Source organism: Scyliorhinus canicula, chromosome 15 (assembly GCF_902713615.1).
Source record: "Scyliorhinus canicula chromosome 15, sScyCan1.1, whole genome shotgun sequence".
Lineage (NCBI taxonomy): Eukaryota > Metazoa > Chordata > Chondrichthyes > Carcharhiniformes > Scyliorhinidae > Scyliorhinus > Scyliorhinus canicula.
This window is the reverse complement of record NC_052160.1, coordinates 129,536,666-129,559,165: the sequence shown is the minus strand read 5'-3', so window position 1 is coordinate 129,559,165 and position 22,500 is coordinate 129,536,666. Positions and strand designations below refer to the sequence as shown.

The window sequence follows — 22,500 nt, the reverse complement described above, 5'->3', positions numbered from 1 at the left end:
TCTGGACTCTCCCACCATCGATTAGGAACATTCTTTCTGAATCTGCCCGTCTAATCCAGATAGAATTTTGAGATCCCCTCTCGCCTCGTCTAAACTCCAATGAAAATTAATCCTAACCCACAGTCTCTCCTCCCACCATCCCAGGAAGCAGCCTAGTAAACCTCCGCTGCACTCCATCCATAGAAAGAATATCCTTCCTCAGATAAGGACACCAAAACTGCACACAATACTCCAGTGTGGCCTCACCAATGCCCTAATACATTAATATTTATTAGTGTCACAAGTAGGCTTACATTAACACTGCATAGTTACTGTGAAAATCCCAGTCACCACACTCCGACGTCTGTTCGGGTACACAGAAGAATTCAGAACGTCCAATTCACCCAACAAGCATGTCTTTTGGGACATGTGGGAGGAAACGAGTGCCCGGAGGAAAGCCACGCAGACAGAGGATGTGCAGACTCCACACAGACAGTGACCCAAGCCAGCAATCAAACCTGGGTCCCAGTTGCCATGACGCAACAGTGCTAACCAATGTACTACCATTCTGCCTTATACAACTGCAGTAAAACATTTCTATTCCTATACTCAAATCCCCTCACTATGAATACCAACATACCATTTGCCTTCTTTACTGCCTGCTGTACCGTACACTTACTTTCAGCAACTGATGCACAAGGACACCCCAGGTCTCGCCGAGTATCCACCTCTCATTTACACCCATTCAAATAATAATCTGCTTTCTTATCTTTGCTACCAAAGCAGATAACCACAGATGACATTTAGTTCCCTCGTCCAAATCACCAATATATAATGTAAACAGTTGGGAGTCCTAGCAGATCTCTGCTGTGAAAGTGAAAATGCTGGAAAATCTCAGATCTGGCAGCATCTGTAGGGAGAGAAAAGAGCCAACTTTGAGTCCAATGATTCTTTCAAAGTCTCAGTCATCGAACTCAAAACGTTAGCTCTTCTCTCCCTACAGATGCTGCCAGACCTGCTGAGATTTTCCAGCATTTTCTCTTTCGTTTCACATTCCACCATCCGCAGTAATTTGCTTTTATCCAGATCTTTGCAGTACTCCACTAGTCACTGCCTGCCAATCAGAAGACGACCCATTTATTCCAACATTCTCCTTGCCATCTGCTAACCAGCTTTCTATCCATCAAGACACTATCTGGAATCCCATGTACTTTACATATTAATATTACCTAGTCTAAATAAACCACATCCACCAGTTCTCCCTGGTCTACTCTACTAGTCACATCAATAATTTTAGTAATTTGTCAAGCATGATTTTTCTTTCGTAAATACATGCTGATTTTGTCCGATTACATTACTGCTTTCTAAATGCTGTGTGTTATGAAATTATTGATAATGGATTCCAGCAACTTCCCTACTACTGACATTAGGCTCACTGTTCTAAAGTTCAGTTTTCTCTCTACCGCCCTTTTTGAATAGCAGGGTTACATTCGCTACCCTCCAATCTGTAGGAACCATTGCAGAGTGCAGAGTCCAAAGAATTTTGGAAAATGACCACCAATGGATCTACTATTTCTAGGACCACTTGCTTCAGTAATCTGGGATGAAGATGGTCAGGCCCTGGAGATTTGTCCACCTTCAATCCCATTAATTTCCCCCAAAACCATTTCTTTACCAATACCTTTCAGCTCCTCACTAAAACTAATGTTACTCAGCTTGATCCAGACAACACAATAAAAGTATGATTCAAAAGACAAGGGTGAGAGAATTCAACAGGGTGGTTGGGTCCCCCCCATCAGTACTGCACAAGGGGCTACTTATTCAGCCTACTGGTGCCTGCTCTTTCATTTAGTCCCACTCATCCCTGCTCAAGTTCTCTAGAGAAGCTAAAGGCAGGAAAATGGAGGCCAATGCTGACGATTATGAATATATAGTGTAGTTGGAAGGTAAGTTGATGGGAAGGGTAGCAATTTAGCAACTCAATATTAACTGTTTCTCTCTCTCTCCACAGATGCTGCCAGGTCTGCTGAGTTTTTCCAGCACACACATTATTTGTTTTAAATGATAGCAATGGATTTTCCAAATTAGAAGGTAGGCTCACTCCGAAGTCAATAGAGGAGGATATGGTTAAATATTAGTATTTTATTTTTGAGCAATAATAATTGAAAATGAAGATGGAGTAATAAGTGTAGAAATTACAATAAAATAATTTAAACTATTTATTTTCATTAGAACTCAAGGTGGACTGGTGCGGTGGTTAGCACTATTGCCTCACTGTGCTGAGGACCTGGGTTCGATCCTGGCCCCAGGTCACTGTCAGTGTGGAGTTTGCATATTCTCCCAGTATCTGTGTGAGCCTCGCCCCCAGAACCCAAAGATATGCAGGGTAGATGGATTGGCCACGCTAAATTGCCCTTTAATTGGAAACATTTAAATAAATAAACTCTGGATCCTGATATCAGGCCAAAGATGACGAAAAGTCAAAGATATCATAAATTTCACAATTCTTTACGCAAATTGTGCTGCAGACTAGTAAATACAACTCCTTTGTCCTATAAGTTAAAGGATAAACCAGTTAGCTATTGATCAATTATTGCCAGCAGCAAAACTGGAGGCATAATGAATTGAGAAAGTCAAGTATTTGAAGTGAATGCATAGCTTTAAATCCAAGACAACTGAAAACTGGAGGGTAGGTCATTGATGAAGCAACTTAGGTCACAACCCTGAGGAACTCTTACAACAATGTCCAGGAAATGATTGATCAACAACCACCATCCTTTGTTCCAGATAAGACTCCAACCAGAGAGTTTTCCCAGACTAGCTAGGACTCCTTGATGTCACACTTCACTCAAATGCTGCCTTGATGTCCAAGGTAGTCACTCTCACCTCATCCTGAGTTCAGCTCCAGTCCATGTTTGGACCCAAGGCTGTAATGAGCAGAGTGGCCAAAATGAACCCGAACTGAACATTAGGCTGTGACAAAGTGCCACTTTATACCTTGCAACACTTGGAAGTTCAACAGTAGACTGATGGGGCAGTAATTGGCTGGGTTTGATTTATCTTGCTTTTTGTGGACAAGGGTGAGCAGGAAATATCTGAACAATTTTCCACATTGCTGGGTTGATGCCAGTGTTGTAGTTGTACGAGACCAGTTTGGCTAGGACTGCAGCTAGTTCTGGAGAGCACAAGTCTTCAGTACTATTGCCGGCATGCTGTCAGTGCCCATAACCTTTGCAGTATTCAGTGTCTTCAGCCATTACAAGGAAAGAACAGAATCGTCTGAAGACTAGCTGCAAAGCTGGGGGGTCTCAGAAGGCAGAGATGGATCATTGACTCAGCACTTTTGTGAAGCATTTACTAACATCTTCAGCTGGTCTTTTGCAAATGCGTTGGGCTCCCTGTAGAATCTGGTCCTCCTGTTAGTTGCTTAATTATACACCACCATTCATGACTTGGATGTGGCAGGACTGCAAAGCTTCTGATTTGTGTTTTTTGGACCACTGACTTTTGCATGCTGCTTTTACAGTTTGATATACAAACAGTCCTGTGTGGCAGCTTCACCTGGTTGACACTCGATAGGCATGGTACTGCTCCTGACATGCCCTCCTGAACTCTTTATTGTACCAGGGCCGATCCCCCAGCTGATGGTAAATGGTAGTGGGGGAAATGTCAGGACACGAGGGCAGCATGGTAGCACAAGTGGATAGCACTGTGGCTTCACAGCACCAACATCCCAGGTTCGATTCCCCTTGGGTCACTGTGTGGAGTTTGCACATTCTCCCAGTGTCTGCGTGGGTTTCCTCCGGGTGCTCCGGTTTCCTCCCACAGTCCAAAGACGTGCAGGTTAGGTGGATTGGCCATGCTAAATTGCCCGTAGTGTCCAAAAAAAAGGTTGGGAGGAGTTATGGGTTACAAGGATAGGGTGGAAGCGAGGGCTTAATGTGGGTTGGTGCAGACTCGATGGGCCGAATGGCCTCCTTCTGCACTATATGTTCTATGAGGTTACAGATGGTGCCGAATACAATTCTGCTGCTGCTTATGGCCCAGTGACCAGTTTGAGTTACTAAATCTGTTCAAATCTATCCCATTTAGCACAATAGTGTCACGCAAGATTAGGCTGTCCTCAATGTGAAGATGGGGACTTAATTGCCAAAGACTGTGCACTGTTCATACCTACTGTTACTGTCATGGACAGATGTATCTGCAACAGGTAGGTCAGCTGAGGATCAATAGGTGGTAATCAGCAGGATATTTCCATGCCCATGTTTCACATGATACCACAAGACCTCATGGGGTACAAGAGTCAAAGTTGTTGACTCCCAGGCAACTTCCATCTGACTGCAAAACACTGCCACTAGTCGGTCTGCTTTGCTGATTGGATGAGATATCACAGGGATAGTGGTGTCTAGGACACGATAAGGTACGATACCCATGAATAAGACCGCCAGGCTTTTGCTAGTCTCTAGACAGCTCTCCCAATTTTGGCACAACCGTCAATGTTAGCAATGACAACAGCACGCCCAGCTCTGCCAACCTTGGTCTTTGATGTCAGGTGATCTGTCTGGTTTCACTTTTATTGACTTTTCTGTAACGGGATAAAACACAAATGGCTTGATAGGTTTTCAGAGGGCAAGAGTCAACCACATTGCTGTAGGCCAGCAGATTTCTTTCTCTGAAGGGCATTAGCTTGGTTCCATAAATCCTTCAGCAAGATTCCAAATCATTTAAAATGTTGATCACAAATGTTGGCATGTAACATTGTAGGTGGTTACCCATCAGGTGGGCAATCTACATCCAAGTTGGGGGTACCATTAGGTGGGAGACCTACACCCAAGTTGGGGATAATTTAAGTGACAGCAATTATCCAAGATTGCAGACCAGGCCAGTATGAACAAACTTCTCTAAATTCACCAAGTGATTTCTCATTAGCTTTACAGCTAAAAGCTACAAGTGATAGTTGTCAAATCTACAGTGCACAGATCTTGTGGTCGGCAGAGTTAGAGGGAAGGAAATTTGTAGTTCGTCCCCACCAAGGTTACATCCTTTGATGTCACAAAGTAGACTCAACTTTCCGCTGATATGAATTACATGAGTTCAAGTGGGATCCAATTTACCAACATCTGGATATTCTGAGTATGACCAGCTCCAAGCACAGCTCACTTTCAGTGGCAAGTTGGACAAGCTTTGTTTCCAATTAAACCTCATTGAACATATTTATGGATTTAAAATTTTTTTATTTTTTTTTTTTTAAACTGCACTTTCTTCCAATTTAAAAGTGCCAAACAAGGATGATTCTCATTCAAAACCAGTGTTACTACAGTAAGCAATCATCCTGCAGACACCCGTTTAAGCATCTGGAAGGAACCATTAAATCAGTTAGTATACAATTTAACTAAGTTCATCCTAGTTTTCAAATCTCCCCCCACCCCCAAGATTTTGACTATCTGCAAGAGAGCATGCCAACAGCAAGTTACAACAATCTGGAATTCACTGCCCGGCAGGAAAGTGGGAGAAGGGAATTGCAGATATACCGGAGGGAATGTTTGCAGGGCGATGGGGGAAAGAGCAAAGGAGGACTAATTAGATAACACCTTCCAAGAGCTGGCACAGTATAAAGGTTTCTGTTATGAATTAATTCAAGTGAATGAGGTAAAACTGGTAAATCAGAGGTCATACACTGGAATCTTGAAACAAACAATGGCAGCCCAGAGACACAGGTATATGAACCCCAAACTATTTTCACCCCTCGAGTGGGAAATCAGTGTTCAAACCCACAAGTCCCACAGAATAAGTGGCAATGCCAACCACTGCAATCTTTATACCAAGATAGAGTTGTATAGGGGGTGGTAGTGAATAGGTATCAATTCACCGTAGTGAACTTCATAAATGGGCCTCTGCATCATAGCACAAGGCTGTTCCTTATTCAGAATGGCATCATCTTAGGTCTGATCAGATTTCCAAACAGAATGGGGAATAAAGAGGTTTTGTGGCATTCTGTCATTTAATTAGCCATGTGTGGGCTGAGAGTTTTGAATGTGGATTGAAAATCAATTTTTCTAAAGTAAATTAGCTTTGGCAATCAATTAGCTGTTCTGACAGCTCAATTTCCATGTGTCCTAGATTTAATGGCTCTTTTGGTAATAGTGGACTATTATAGCTAGCCTCTAGCTCAGATTAAGAGGGAGGACAAAATGAAAAGGCAGGAGAAGTAAAAAGGCAGACAATTCAATTTGCCCATCATTCATTGCTATTTATAACAATGTGAATCAGATCAGGCTGATACTATACTCCCACAGTGCCAAACTCAAAGAACAGCCACTGTGGGTGGGCTGACTATGCTAATTAAAGAAATTAGAGTATCCAATTATTTTTTTTCCAATTAAGGGGCAATTTAGAGTGGCCAAACCACCTAACCTGCACATCTGTGGGTTGGGGAGGTGAAACCCACGCAAACTCCACACGGACTGTGACCGGGATCAAACCTGGGTCCTCGGCACTGTCGGCAGCAGTGCTAACCACTGTGCCATCCCTGACTATGCTAATTTAACAGCGTAGTGAGAATTCAGAGGAGGGAGAAGCAGAGATCAAGAGAGAGAAAAAGATATCAGACCAGAGGAAGCCAGTTGGCAGAGCTTATTCTGCCATGCAATTAGATCACAGCTGATTGGTATGTTCCAGCAATGGCACTGTTGAAGATCACATCCATCCATGCATCTAACCAGAGGTTCTGCCTGCAGTTGACTCTATGGTAGAGCTAAAAACTGATTTTTTAAAAACCTGCACAAACACCCCCTTGTTTATGGTACAAGACACAGGGTCTTCTACAGGTATCACAAAGCTCTGGAATCCTTATCCAAATGACAGGCCAGCAGGACAAAACCATAAACAAGGTCCTACATAACGCTGGGTTCAACAGCATTGAGACCACCCTCCAGAAAATTCAGTGTAGATGGTCAAGTCATGTTTTCTGCATGGATGACTATAGTCAATACGAACTATTGCAGATGAAAACATTTACAAGGGGAGCCTGCCACGATTTATACCCTGGCTATTTAGCTGCCTTTTGATCTTGCATAGTAAAAAACCTCAATCGTTGAAATTTCCAACCGGCCCCATCCCTACCCCAGACTCTGCTTTTTGGGGAAAGTATTCCAGATTTCCATAACTTTGGTAAAAATGTTCTTCCTAACAAAACCCTAGAATGGATTCTAATGTTAAGTTTGCTCCTCTGTTCCAGACGCACGAGCAAACTCGCTCCAGTTACGGTATCTAATCCAGTCAACGCTTCAACAGATCAGGTCATTTTCTATTCAAGGGGATGCAAGCTTCCATATGCAACTCTCCAAAATAATTTAACCCTTCTTTTAAAACCCGGTGTCTAAAAGTTAGATGGAGACATGTTAGCACATATTTGATGGAATTTGAAGCCAAACAGGAAGAAAATTTCAAGGAGACAGATTAGTTAATTTAATTTCATATGTAAAATGGCATTACTCATCAAAATCAAGAGAGGTACCTCACCAGAGAACACTCACCTGCTTCATTTTTGCAAGCTCTTTTCGTGTGTTCTCATCATTTCTCAAGTCCTTCTTGTTTCCAACTAGAATTATAGGCACACTGGGACAAAAATGCTTCACTTCCGGTGTCCATTTTTCAGGGATATTTTCTGCAGGAGAGTTATTTATCAGTGACTTTCAGAAAGTTCAAAAGATTATTTAAGTTCTCTCTGCAGCCAAAACGGCAGGATATTATTTGCTGGCATGGCCACTATGAACTTCTTGCATTATGCTAGATTTCAAAAAAGTGTCCCAACAAACTCAAGAATCTGTATCACACAATACACAAAACATAGAAGCTAACCTACCCAAGCTGTCTGGGCTATCAATTGAGAAACACATTAAAATAACATCGGTATCAGGGTAAGAGAGGGGTCGGAGTCGATCATAGTCTTCTTGTCCAGCTGTATCCCACAGTGCAAGTTCAACCTTCAAAAAAAAAAGATTGCAACTTACCATTTGGAGCATAAACAATCCATCCTACTTTTAATAGACTTAATTTTAATGTACTCTTAATATACTCAAGAGGGGACCTTGACCAACTATAAGACCATTAAGATATAGGACCAGAATTAGGACATTCGGCCCATTGGGTCTGCTCTGCCATTCAATCATGGTCATCCCCATAATCCTGATCCTCTTATTAATCAATACCATCGGATTTGTGCTTGAGCTGCTGTTACCTACAAGCTACAGACCAAGAGCTGGAAGGTAGTGTTAGACAAACTCGTTCTTTCTTAGCACTAAGAACTAGGAGTAGCCTTGTGAGCGGCTCCACAATTCAATAAGATCATGGCTGATCTCATCAGGGCCATCATCCTGCCCATTCTCTATACCCTTTCAACCCATTACTAATTAAAAATCTGTCAAACTTCTCCTTACTCTGCCCAGCAACCACTGCACACTGGGGTAGCAAATTCCACAGATTCACGACCTTTGGGAGAAGTAAATTTGCTACCCCTCATTCTGAGACTATGAACTCTCGTTCTAGAGTGTCCACAAGAGGATGCATCCGCTCCATGTTTATTTTATCCATACCGTTTATCATCTTATACACCTCAATTTGATCGCCCCCTCCCCTCATTCTTCTAAATTCTAGAGTGTATAGGCCTAAACTGCTCAATCTCTCTTCACAAGACAAACCCAGTGGGCTGGATTCTCCACCGACAGGATGCTCCGTTTTACCAGCAGCCCTTGGGTTTCCCGACGGCATGGGGCTTACCCACAATGGGAAACTCAGCCGGTGTAACGGAGCTCTCCCCCCACGTGCTGAGGCAGAAATGTGGCGCAGAGGGGTGGAGGATCCAGCCCCATATCTCTGGAACAACAAGCAACAGTACATAGAACATAGAACAGTACAGCACAGAACAGGCCCTTCGGCCCTCAATGTTGTGCCGAGCCATGATCACCCTACTCAAACCCACATATTCACCCTATACCCGTAACCCAACAACCCCCCACCTTAACCTTACATTTATTAGGACACTACGGGCAATTTAGCATGGCCAATCCACCTAACCCGCACATCTTTGGACTGTGGGAGGAAACCGGAGCACCCGGAGGAAACCCACGCACACAGGGGGAGGACGTGCAGACTCCACACAGACAGTGACCCAGCCGGGAATCAAACCTGGGACCCTGGAGCTGTGAAGCATTTATGCTAACCACCATGCTACCCTGCTGCCCCTACCGGCTAAAGTAGTCCCTAGCTTTTACACCCATCTAAAAACCAGAATGGCTTGGTGATCTAAACATAAATGTGAAATAGTTGGCATTTTTGCTAGCAAGTGGTTATATTTAACTCTGCATCCAAATGATCTTTCTAGCACACTACAGGGGATTACAGTTGTGGAACTGTCGCGCTATTTGTAGCAATCTGAAGGCCGAGCTGGAAGATTTGATTGAACCATTGAATGGGAACAATCAAACCCAGTAGGCCTCACCTCTCCTCATCCCCACAAGCCTGCTGAGCTATCACAGCATTCTGACCGGTTGAGCAGATTTTAAAGTCACTTCACTTTTAAAAAATTAAAAAAAAAATTTTTTTTTAATATAAGAGTACCCAATTATTTTTTTTCCAATTAAGGGCCAATTTAACATGGCCAATCTACCCACACTGCACATCTTTGGGTTTATGGGGGCAAAACCCATGCAGACACAGGGAGAAATGTGCAAACTCCACACGGACAGTGACCCAGAGCTGGGATCGAACCCAGGTCCTCAGCGCCGTGAGTGCTAACCACTGAGTTGCCTTACACTTCCACCTTTTTGATGGCCAGGCCTTCAGCTGCCTCGGTTCCAAGCCTCTGCTTAACCCTAGACCTCCCTTTAAGGCACTCCTTAAAAAGGATTCACCAAACTTTTGGCCATCTGTCCTAATATCACTTGCAGGAAAGTGCGAGTACCTAATTTTGCCTCACTCTTGGTGAAGCACCTTGGGACACTCTTAGGTTAGAGGTACTATAATTACAAGTAGTAATGATTAACAGCTGAAATTTTAATTTGCATTTCATCAGTACCAGAATGGGGACAGGGAAAATAGGTCACACTTTTCCTGCAGCTACTACGCAAGGTTTGGTTAATTCCTCAAGGGCACAAAGTTGTGTAAAATCTTTATGAGAGACATATTCACTAGCAATGACATTTGTCTTTAGTGTTGAATTTTGACCAACCAAGCTCACCTGTTTGCCATCCACTTCAATGTCCGCAATGTAGTTTTCAAAAACAGTTGGTACATACACTTCAGGGAACTGATCCTTACTGAACACAATCAGAAGACATGTCTTGCCACAAGCACCATCTCCAACAATGACCAACTTTTTCCGAATGGCTGCCATCTCTGTGGTGATTTGGGGGGGGGGGGGGGGGGGGAAGAGAGAAAAAGAGGAGGAAGAGTGAAGAAAGCAGAAATTAAGAACCACAAATGCAACAACCTGCAGTTTTGTCACAAATCAATGATAAATCTAAGCAAACAGTTGAACATAAAGTACAGAACAGGAAAAACTGAGACCAACCTACTTTTTTGTTTAAAAAAAAATTTAGAGTACCTAATTCATGTTTTCCAATTAAGGGGCAATTTAGCATGGCCTGCACATTTTTGGGTTGTGGGGGCGAAACAAAGAACAGTACAGGAACAGGCCCTTCGGCCCTCCAAGCCCGTGCCAACCATGCTGCCCATCTAAACTAAAATCTTCTACACTTTCTGGGTCCGTATCCCTCTATTCCCATCCTATTCATGTATTTGTACAGATGCCCCTAAAATGTCACTATCGTCCCTGCTTCCACCACCTCCTCCGGCAGCGAGTTCCAGGCACCCATTACCCTGTGTTTAAAAACAAAAACTTGCCTCGTACATCTCCTCGAAACCTTGCCCCTCGTACCTTAAACCAATGCTCCCTAGTAATTGACCATTCTACCCTGGGGAAAAGCTTCTGACTATCCACTCTGTCTATGCCCTCAATTTTGTAGACCTCTATCAGGTCGTCCCTCAACCTCCATCATTCCAGTGAGAACAAAGTTTATTCAACTGCTCCTCATAGCTAATGCCCTCCATACCAGTCACCATCCTGGTAAATCTCTTCTGCACCCTCTCTAAAGCCTCCACATCCTTCTGGACGTGTGGCGATCAAAATTGAACACTATACTCCAAGTGTGGCCTAACTAAGGTTGTATACAGCTGCAACATGACTTGCCAATTTTTATACTCAATGTCCCGGCCAATGAAGACAAGCATCCCATCTGCCTTCTTGACTACCTTCTCCACCTGTGTTGCCCTTTTCAGTGACTTGTGGACCTGTACACCTAGATCTCTCTGACTTTCAATACTCTTGAGGGTTCTACCATTCACTGTATATTCCCTACCTGCATTAGACCTTCCAAAATGCATTCTCATTTGTCCGGATTAAACTCCATCTGCCATCTCTCCGCCCAATTTCCAAATGATCTAAATCCTGCTGTATCCTCCAACAGTCCTCATCGCTATCCACAATTCCACCTACCTTTGACGTCTGCAAACTTACTCATCAGGCCAGTTACATTTTCCACCAAATCATTTATATATACACTACGAACAGCAATGGTCCCAGCACCGAACCCTGCGGAACACCACTAGTCACAGCCCTCCAATTAGAAACGCACCCTTGCCTTGCTACTCTCTGCCTTCTATGATCTAGCCAGTTCTGTATCCACCTTGCCAGCTCACCCCTGATCCCACACAAACATGGGAAGAATGTGCAAACTCCACACAGATAGTGACCCAGAGCCACGATCGAACCTGGGACATTGGTGCCGTGAGGCAGCAGGGCTAATCCACTGCACCACCGTGCTGCCCAAGACCAACCTACTTCAATGAGTCACAGTAATGTCCAAGTGGATGCTTGGACATTTACAGACAATAAATTACAAAAACCTAGTTGCAACCTAGTTCCAATCCTAATCTGCCTGAAGTCAGGCATTGGAAGGGGGGGGGGGGGGGGGGAATTCTCAAAACATTTGACCATGACTAAATTAGGTTCAATTATTATGCCTACCAGTTTGCCAATAACCCAAATTATATCTACATAGCCCCTTTCATTTTATCCCAAATATTTGGGAGTCCGTTTTTGAAGTGGTCACTTTTACTGCAAATGGTACTAATTTGATCACAGGTTCCATAAACAGCAGGATTATGAGAAGAATTTCTCATGGGCTAGTTACAGGATGAATATAGGCCCAAGATACTAGGGAAAACAGCCATGATGCTTTTTTGACAAATAGTTTGATATAATGTTGCTGGGAGAAAGATTAATAGCCTCTTTGGGGAACGACCTCCAGATTAGTGGAAACTAAATCAAATCAGCACACCCATAGGTACAGAGTCCAGAAGAAAATCCCTTTCTCTTCATCTTGCAGGCAGCACATATACAAAAAAGGTTTATTTTAACTGGAGTTAACACTGAAATGCTTGTCAAGTTACAGCTGTGAGTCAGAAGCACCATTACTCATGGGTTTAGGCCTGGGAACAAATGTTGGACTTTTGTCAGGAAACAGACGCCAGCTAGACAGTGGAAGAGGGAGGATCACCTGATTAAATAGCAACAGGAATTATAAACCTTCATACTCCAGTAGGGTCTTCCAAGTTAGTCCTCAGCAGTTACAATAGACAATTAAACTCAATTGGTCCAAGTCTGAAGGAGAAACTGTAAATAAATAAAAAGCTCCTGTTTCTTAATCAGTAGCCAGTGCTCACTTGTTGGAGTATATGTAGATAGGATCCAGGTCAACAAACAGTCAAGCAATGCTCACCATTTAGAAGTAAAAATAACCCTAGAAATAATTCATAGTACTTGAAACTGCCAAGTAGAGGCTCACCACCACTGTCTCAAGGCAAATTATGGATGGGCAATAACTGCTTGCCTAGCTGGCGATGTGCACATCTCATGAAAGAAAGCATTTAAGCCCCACATGGGCTGGAGGGGGATGAGGCACTTCCTAGGGGGGCTGAATTTCCTGACGGTAGACAGGGAGCTGGTAGAATGGCTGGGGGCCCAGATCGGGATCAAAGAGATAGCGGAGAGGCTGAAGGCAATGCAGTTGGGTAAAGCCCCAGGGCCAAATGGGTACCCAGTGGAGTTCTATAAAAATTTCACTGGGATATTGGGGCCTCTGTTAATGAGGACATTCATTCAACGAGGCAAGGGAGAGAGGGGTACTTACCCCGAGGATGTCACAGGCTATGATTTTGATTATCCTGAAGCGGGATTTGGACAGGGCTTTATTGACTGGGTCAGGTTGCTGTATCAGGCTCCTGTGGTGAGCATACGGACGAATGGGACAACACTGGTCTATTTTAGGCAGCTTCGGGTGACGAGACTAGGATGCCCCCTCTCCCCACTGTTGTTTGCGTTAGCCATAGGGCCGTTGGCAATTGCACTGAGAGCTTCAAGGGGCTGGATTCAGGGGGGGAAAGAGAGAGCGAGAGAGAGAGAGAGAGCGAGAGAGAGAGCGAGAGAGAGAGCGAGAGAGAGAGCGAGAGAGAGAGAGCGAGAGCGAGAGCGAGAGAGAGCGAGAGGAGAGCGAGAGAGAGCGGAGAGAGCGAGAGAGAGCGAGAGAGAGAGAGCGAGAGAGAGCGAGAGAGAGCGAGAGAGAGCGAGAGAGAGCGAGAGAGAGCGAGAGAGAGCGAGAGAGAGCGAGAGAGAGCGAGAGAGAGCGAGAGAGAGCGAGAGAGAGCGAGAGAGAGCGAGAGAGAGCGAGAGAGAGCGAGAGAGAGCGAGAGAGAGCGAGAGAGAGCGAGAGGAGAGCGAGAGAGAGCGAGAGAGAGCGAGAGAGAGCGAGAGAGAGCGAGAGAGAGCGAGAGAGAGCGAGAGAGAGCGAGAGAGAGCGAGAGAGAGCGAGAGAGAGCGAGAGAGAGCGAGAGAGAGCGAGAGAGATTTGCTTTATGCAGACGACCTGCTCTGTATGTAATCAGACCCAGCAGAGGGGATGGAAGAAATAATGAGGATTCTGGGGGAATTTGGCTGTTTTTTGGGGTACAAACTAAATATGGAGACAAGGGAGATGTTTGCGATCCAGGCAAGGGGACAGGAGAGGTGACTGGGAGAACTGCCATTTAGAGTGGTAGGTGGAAGTTTTAGGTATCTGGGCATCCAAGTGGCGTGGGAATGGTTGCACAAACTAAATCTGGCCTGACTAGTAGACCAAATTAAGGACGATTTCCAAAGGTGGGACATGCTCCTGTTGTCATGAGCTGGGAGGGTGCAGACGGTGAAGATGACAGTCCTCCAGAGATGCCCGTTTGTGTTCCAGTGTCTCCCCATCTTTATTCTGCAGTTCTTTTATAAACGGGTTAACAGAGTGATCACTGGCTTTGTATGGGCAGGCAAGACCCCACGAGTAATAAAGGGGTGCCTGAGCAGAGCCGGGAGACTGGCGCCGCCAAACTTCAGTAACTACTATTGGGAGGCAAATATAGCCATGATTAGGAAGTTTGGGGGGTGGAGGGGGGGGGGGGGGTCACCATGGGAGTGTATGGAGGCAGCTTCATACAAGGGCACCAGCTTGGGGGCGTTGATAACGGCACCTCTGCCATTCCCTCCGACATGGTACTCCAACAGCCCTGTAGTGTGGGCAGCTCAGAGTCTGGGGGCAATGGAGGAAGCATGTGGGAGCATTGGCATGGTCTCCAATCTGTAATAATCACCAGTTTGCCTGGGAAGGATGGATTGGGGGGGGGGGGGGGGGGTTTGGAGATGGCAGTGAGCAGGGATTGAGAGGATGGGCGAGATGTTTATAGAGGGGAGCTTTCCTAGCTTGAGGGAGTTGGAGGAGAAATTTGGATTGGTATGGGGAAATGAATTTAGGTACCTGGAGGTGCAGGACATCTTACGTAGGCAGGTCTCAACCTTCTTGCTCCTACCACCAAGGGGATACAGGATAGGGTAGTTTCCAGAGTGTGGGTGGGAGAAGGGAAGGTCTCTGACATCTATAAGGAACTCATGGGGTCAGAGGATACACAGACTGAGGAGCTGAAGCGCAAGTGTAAAGAGGAGTTAAGAGGAGAGATAGAGGATGGTGTCTGGGCAGATGCGTCGCGTAGAGTCAACGCGTCCACAACATGTGCCAGGCTCAGCCTGATACAGTTTACGGTCGTTCACCGGGCTCACATGACAGTGGCCTGGATGAGCAGGTTTGTTGGGGTAGACGATAGGTGCACAAGGTGTGCAGGAGGGCCAGTGAACCATGCCCACATGTTTTGGACATATCCAAAGCTTAGGGGATTCTGGCAGGGGTTTGCCGATGTCATGTCCACAGTGTTAAAAACAAGGGTGGCACCGAGTCTGGAGGTGACGATTTTCAGGGTGTCAGAAGATCAGAGTATCCAGGAGGAGAAAGAGGCAGACGTTCTTTGCTTCCTTGGTAGCCCAGAGACAGATATTATTAGCTTGGAGGGACTCAAAGCCCCCAAAGTCAGAGACCTGGCTATCTGACATGGCTAGCTTTCTCTATTTAGGGAAAAATCAAGTTTGCCTCGAGAGGATCATTGTTAAGGTTTGCCTGGAGGTGGCAACAATTCACCAACTTCTTTGTGGAAAACTAATCGTCAACAGAAACTATCAGACAGAATAGCTGCTTAAATGCTGAATTGGGTGTAGTCCAGGATTCAACATAGGAAATGAAAACGAAAATAGCTTATTGTCACAAGTAGACTTCGAATGAAGTTACTGTGAGAAGCCTCAAGTCACCACATTCCGACACCTGTTTGGAGAGGCTGGTACAGGAATTGAACCGTATTGCTGGCCTGCTTTCAAAGCCAGCGATTTAGCCCTGTGCTAAACCAGCTCCTTCAAAGATGTTTCTGTACATCACGATCACCCAACTCCAGTAAATGCATAATAGGAGTAAAGCAAACTTAAAATCAGCTACAACCAAAATACTTAAGATTACTAAAAGGGATAGAAAAGCAAAAACAAGGGTGGCACAGCGGTTAGCACTGCTGCTTCACGGTGCCATGGACCCATGTTCGATCCCAGCCCCGGGTTACTCTCCGTGTGGAATTTGCACATTCTCTCCGTGGGTCTCACCCCCACAAACCAAAAGATGTGCAGGGTGGGTGGATTGGCCATGCTAAATTGCCCCTTCATTGGGAAAAAAATTGGGTACTCGAAATTTTAAAGAGAAAAAAAACAAGACGGACAAAGGTATGACAGCCCTAGGACATGCACATAGCTGGGGGGCAGGGGAATGCTAGGGTGAAACCAACCCCATTTTTCTGGCATGGGGAAACCTTGCAACGATGCTTTAATTTGGACATAAACTGCATGGAATTGTGGCCAAAATGCTTCCTGCATAACCTGCAGATAACCCAACGCCAATATTTCCCTGATATTCACCCAACCACGTCAGCCGCCTGCTTCAATGCAGACAAGGTTTTAATTATGTAGTCACGAAACTGGCTAGGCCACTGCAAAGTTTTTCCAGTCTAACAGTAAATTCTTAGAGGATTTCAAGTTTGTTTTGGACTGCAGCCTTGCAACAATCTCCATTCTGCAGTTTAAAAAGTGCACACTCATTGCCAGCCACATCTTGATTAAACCTCCAGGTTTTCCTCTATTCTTACCATGTAAAACAAATTAATAAGATGACCTTCCACACTTCCTAATCATAAAAAGCTTCTTCCTATTGCCCCTCAAAAGAATTGTGCTACATTTAATACAGCAGCAGAGTGCCTCAAGAACATTTGCATCTTAAATAAACAATGGGATTATTGTCCTGGCGGTTTTGTGGGGGGGGTGGGGATGTGCAGAGAAAAGAGAGGGAAACGAGGCCAAGTATAAAGTTCAAATTAGTTAGAGGTGGCAGGGGACAAAAAATTGCGCAAAGGTTGGGCAAAGCATATAAATGGAAAACGGATGGGCTTGAGGAAACAGTCAATTTGACTCAGATTTGGCCAGCCCGTGTACCACGTGAATATGCGTGGAGTTCACCTTTTAACTTAAATGTAATGACAGATAAGGCTACTGAAAAAAATTGGGGGGGGGAATTGATTTAAAGGCAAACGGTAGTTATTACCTGGAAATCACATGACACAAATTAACTTCAAGTTTTCAACTCAGTTGAGACCGAGCTGAAAGGAAAAGCTGCCCAGCTCTCATTCTGCTTTGCCTGAAACCATGTGATTGCCAGTATCCAGCTAAGAATCCTCATCTCAGGAGGATCAGTGGGAGGGCAGCACGGTGGCACAGTGGTTAGCACTGCTGCATCACAGCACCAAAGTCCCAGGTTTGATCCGGGCTCTGGGTCACTGTCCATGTGGAGTTTGCACATTCTCCCAGTGTTTGTGTGGGTTTTGCCCCCACAACCCAAAGATGTGCACGGTAGGTGGATTGGCCACAATAAAATTGCCCCTTAATTGAAAAAATGAATTGGGCACACTAAATTTTTTTAATTTTTAAAAAAAAAGGATATGTGGGACTAACTCTTCACACGAGATTCTTCATTTTCTTTTATATAACATTTACTCTTCAACTCCCCATCTCTGCAGAGAGGGAGAGAGGAGAGAATGCCAACCAATTCCATCATAACAGAGTTTACTGAAAAGAGCGTAAAGTCTTTTATTCTGGGTCGAACAGTAGCGAAGGCAAATAACTGGCCATTTTCGTGAGAAAAAATCATCAATAATGCAGAGGAGCAGGAGGTACAGCCTAGATAAACTTCACACTCCTCCCATCACAGTTGTAACACTTAAGCTGAGAGATTCCCTCCCTAAACTTCCACCATAACTTTTGACCAAAGCTTGGCCATTGGTCCTACTAACTCCTTGTGGATTAGTACAAAGTTTTGTTCAATAACACATCTGCGAAGCATCAGTTTCAAATCTAATCACATCAGCAGTCCACCTTTATCAAAGGACATCGCCATCGACTTCAGGAAGCGTAGGAGAACACCCCGTCGACATCAATCGGAACGAAGTAGAAAGGGTCAAGAGCTTCAAGGTTTTTTAAGTGTCCAGACTACCAACAACCTGCCCTGGTCCCCCCATGCTGACACTATAGTTAAGAAAGTCCACCAATGACTCTTACTTTCTCAGAAGACCAAGGAAATTTGGCATGTCAGCTAGAACTCACCAACTTTTACACATGCACCACTGAAAGCATTCTTTCTGGTTGTATCGCAGCTCAGTATGGTTCCTGCTCTGCCCCAAGACCGCAGGAAACTACAAAAGGTTGCGAATGTAGCCCAGTCCATCACACAAACCAGCCTCCCATCCATCGACTTGTGTCTATAATTTCCGCTGCCTTGGAAAGGCAACCAGCATAATCAAGGATCCCACGCATCCCAGACATACTCACTCTCTTCCACCTTCTTCCATCAGGAAATATATACAAAAGTTTGAGGTCACGTACCAACCGACTCAAGAACAGCTTCTTCCCTGCTGCCATCAGACTTTTTAAATGGGCCTACCTCGTATTAAGTTGATCTTTTCTCTACACCCTAGCTATGACTGTAACATTACATTCTGTAGTCTCTCCTTTCCCCATGTACAGTATGTGGTCTGTAAAGCATGCAAGAAACAATTCTTTTCACTGTACACTAATACATGAGACAATAATAAATCAAATCAAAATCCCAATGAATGCTCACAATTTAGATGGTAAATCACAAATAACCAGTGTAAGAATGCAAAATACTCTTGGGTTAGTGACATAATAGCAGCTTAAGAGCCAAGTAGCATGATGAATGGTGCAATGGATAAATTAGTTGGTAAATTGCAGGTTAAGTTGCATGTTAAGTGAATACATCATTAGCTTGCTTAGGACATAACCAAGCCATATCAATTTAGAGACACCCTAATCCATGCTGGATTAGTTGATCTCAAACTGGAGTCGTGGCAGGGATGCAGCAAATGGCTTTGGCACCTGTAAGCCAGAGGCAGAACAATTAGGATGCCTAATCAATGGTCAGTAACTCATGCTGAAAAGGGAAACCCGAGAATATTTGAGCACGGGTGATATTGGGTTCACCAATGTTCTCCAGTCAGTCAATCAGCTTACTGAAACTCATGATTAGGAACAATGGCCATTTGTAAAACTGAACCATAAAATGGATCAATAACTTGAAGGGAAAACTGGTATGGGAAATTCCACCAGATGGGCACTGGCATGGGAAATTCCACCGGATGGGCACATCGAGGTTTGCTTAGTGCCAAGTTTGGAGGCCCAGCATCTGGTCCCCTCAAATCCCCCATTTTTGCTTGCTCATTCTTCCCCCAGTCCTAGGTAGTGTTGGGGAAAAATCACATGTGAAGTAGTCAGCAATTATACTCCTGCGACAGCAACAAATAGCATAAAATCTATAGCTTAGCTCACCATTCCTCCTCTGCTCTCTTCCCCCACAAAGTATTTAATTGCTTGCATGAAGCAAGTGCCCATGCGGTCAAGTCCATCCAATAAGTAGCCAAGCCAAAAATGATGCCCCAATCATGCTGTAATGTGCTAAAACAAATTTAGCCAGGGCATTATTTGCTACAAACAGCCTCTATGCACTCAAGCACCCCCCCCCCCCCCCCCCCCCCAATCACTCTAGGAACACTCCTGGTGCAAGTGTATGCTAACTGGGGAAACCCTGACTAAGCTATAAAAAGCCTTACAACTAATTGCCAAGTGATCTCTAGTGAGCCTCAAGTACCAGCACCTACACTAATGAGTTAACTTCAGAAGTTAGCAAGACCAACCTTTGGGTGCCAGTTCATTCTGTATTTACTTTATCCATTTAATACTCCATCAAGCTGCTTAAGATACCACTGAACTAATAACTGGCCTATCATTTTAGCAAACTCACATTGAGAATAAGCAGCTTGGTATTCAAGTTGGCAAGATCAGGGTGCAGTCACATGTACAATGTCAACTGACCTTGCCTCAAAATTCAACCATGGATATTTAATCCTTTTCATCATTGGTCTACAGGCTTGAAGCTAAACACTTAAAGCTGGTCAAATGACAACTGCCAACTGGTCTGCAAACTGTTGCCTGGGTAATAAGGTTCTGGTTTCCAAGCTAAGTGATAAATCCTGGGTCACTGCTGCTGACAATTCAGTGACAGGAACATAGTGAAAGAACAGCATAGGTCAGAGAAATAAATTTATATAATGCCTTTTAAATCACATAGCCCAAAGTGCAGCATAAACATTGTTACTTATGTATAACGTGGCTGCTGGGTTGAAGAATTTAGTATTTGGTAATATCAGTCAAGGATAAAAGTTGACTAGATACTAGAACAGCTGTTTGAATCTTGCCAGGGCACCTTTAACATCCATCAGAAATCAGCTTTGTCACATAGTTCTGATATGCGCAGTCATGCATAGAACAATCTTGAACCCAATTTTGACCCAGGGCACAACAATGCTACTAAGAGCTCTTGTCCTCACATCTTGCTTCCAACTTCCATCAATTCAGGGACTAGTTGATCATTTAGCCCAGGAATACAAGTATAGCTTGCTGCAATTCTTGAACTTCATCCTTCCACAAACTAGCCATCTCTTTTGCACTACAGCACAGATGCAATACCAGAAGTGATCCGAAACTCAAGAGATCTTACCTTCAGAGTATATCAATTGTGTGGCATTACCACCATGCTAAATAAGATAAGATTTCAGATCTGGCACCTGAAAACTGACCATCCATAGTTGTGGGCCATTAGCAGAATTGTATTCAACCACAATCTACAACCTCATTGCCCTGTGTATCCTCATGCCAGGAGATAAACCCTGGTTTAATGGAGTGCAGGAGAGCATGCCAGGAGCAGCACCAGGCATCCTAAACAAAAAGACTACAGCTATGCCAAACAGAGGTATGTGGCACTCATGCAATAAATCTTCTACAGCCCCATCCTCAAGTAATGGCAAAGCTCAGTATGTCAATGCAAAAGACAAGGTTGAAGCATTTGGATGACTCATTGCCACCTCCAGAGGTGGTCTGCATCAGACCACCACGTAAGGAATTGGATGGAGGCACTGGCAATAGCAAAGGCTACAGGTCTGGACAATAGCCCAGCTGAACTACTAGAGGCTAAATCCTGAATTAGTTGCACTCCTAACCAAGTTGTTGCAGCAAAGCAAAACATTTAACATCTAATGGGGGGGGAGGGTGTGTCCCTATGATGTGCTGTATAAATTTTGAAGAATTGCCCCAGTTATATCCAATTCACAAAGTCAAATTCAATTCAGTCAATTAGCTTAAATCCCTTTTTTTTTTTTAAATTTAGAGTACCCAATTCATTTTTTCCAATTAAGGGGCAATTTAGCGTGGCCAATCCACCTATCCTGCACATCTTGGGTTGTGGGGGTGAAACCCACGCAAACACAGGAAGCATGTGCAAACTCCACATGGACAGTGACCCAGAGCCGGGATCGCACCTGGGACCTCAGCGGCATGAGGCAGCAATGCTAACCACTGCGCTGCCCTAATTAGCTTAAATCTAGTGATCGACCACAACACAGGAACAGAAGCAGACCAGTCAGCCCATTGAATCTGCTCCGCCATTCAACTGGATCATGACTGATTTTGTAAAAGAAATTTAGAGTACCCAATTATTTTTTCCCAACTCGGGGGGGGGGGGGGGGGGGGGGGGGGGGGGGGGGGGGGGGGGGGGCAATTTAATGTGGTCAATTCACCTACCCTGCACATCTTGGGCCGGGGGGGGGGGGGGGGGGAGGAGGAGGAGGAGGACGAGGAGAAGAAGAGACCCACACAGATACAGGGAGAATGTGCAAACTCCACATAGAACAGTGACCCAGGTTCGGGATCGAAACTGGATCCTCAGCACCGTAGGCAGAGCAGAGCTAACCACTGGGCCACCCGATGACTGATCTGATATAATCCTCAACTCCTTTCTCGCCTTATCCCCACAACCCACAATTCCCTTACTGATTAAAAATCCCTCAGCTTGAACACCCAGTCTCTACAGAAAAGAACTCTACAGATTCACTATCCCACAGAAGAAATTCCTCCTCGCAGATCTAAAAATGAGATTAATTACTAAGATTATGCCCACTGGTCCAAGACTTTCTCAGAGGGAAACAACCTCAGTATCTTCCCTGCCAAGCCCCCCCCCCCCCCCCCCCCCCAAAGAATCCTATATGTCTCAATAAGGTCAACACTCATTCTTCTGAATGTCAGTGAGTACAGGTCAAACCTCTCATAAGATACCTCCATACCCAAGATTACCTAGTGAACCTTCTCTGGACTGCCTCCAATGCCAATATATGATTTAGATAAGGGGACCAAATCTTTTCCAGGTGTCTGACAGTTTTTTCAAGCAGTTTTATCAAGCCTGAACTTGTGCTCAGTTTGGGGTTTGGCTCCTGACCTCATTACAATCATGGTCCTAACATGACCAAGAGAGCCAAATTCAAGGAGAAATAAATAACTGTCCGACATCTAGGTCACATCCAACAAGTGACGCATCATGGAACCCTAGCAAGACTGAAGTC

The 22,500-nt window shown here is 44.6% G+C and overlaps 1 protein-coding gene across 1 annotated transcript in view; it reads right to left on the bottom strand.

Annotated features, from left to right (window-relative positions):
- rhocb (ras homolog family member Cb) overlaps positions 1 to 22,500 on the bottom strand; it is a 30,351-nt gene that overhangs the window by 7,351 nt on the left and 500 nt on the right. Inside the window, exons 2-4 of the mRNA XM_038819681.1 lie at positions 10,217 to 10,374; positions 7,844 to 7,964; positions 7,515 to 7,645 (exon numbers count right to left, since the gene is read on the bottom strand). Of these exons, the coding sequence (XP_038675609.1) occupies positions 7,515 to 7,645; positions 7,844 to 7,964; positions 10,217 to 10,372 (408 nt within the window). The 5' untranslated portion in view covers positions 10,373 to 10,374. The remainder of the gene's footprint in view (positions 1 to 7,514; positions 7,646 to 7,843; positions 7,965 to 10,216; positions 10,375 to 22,500) is intronic.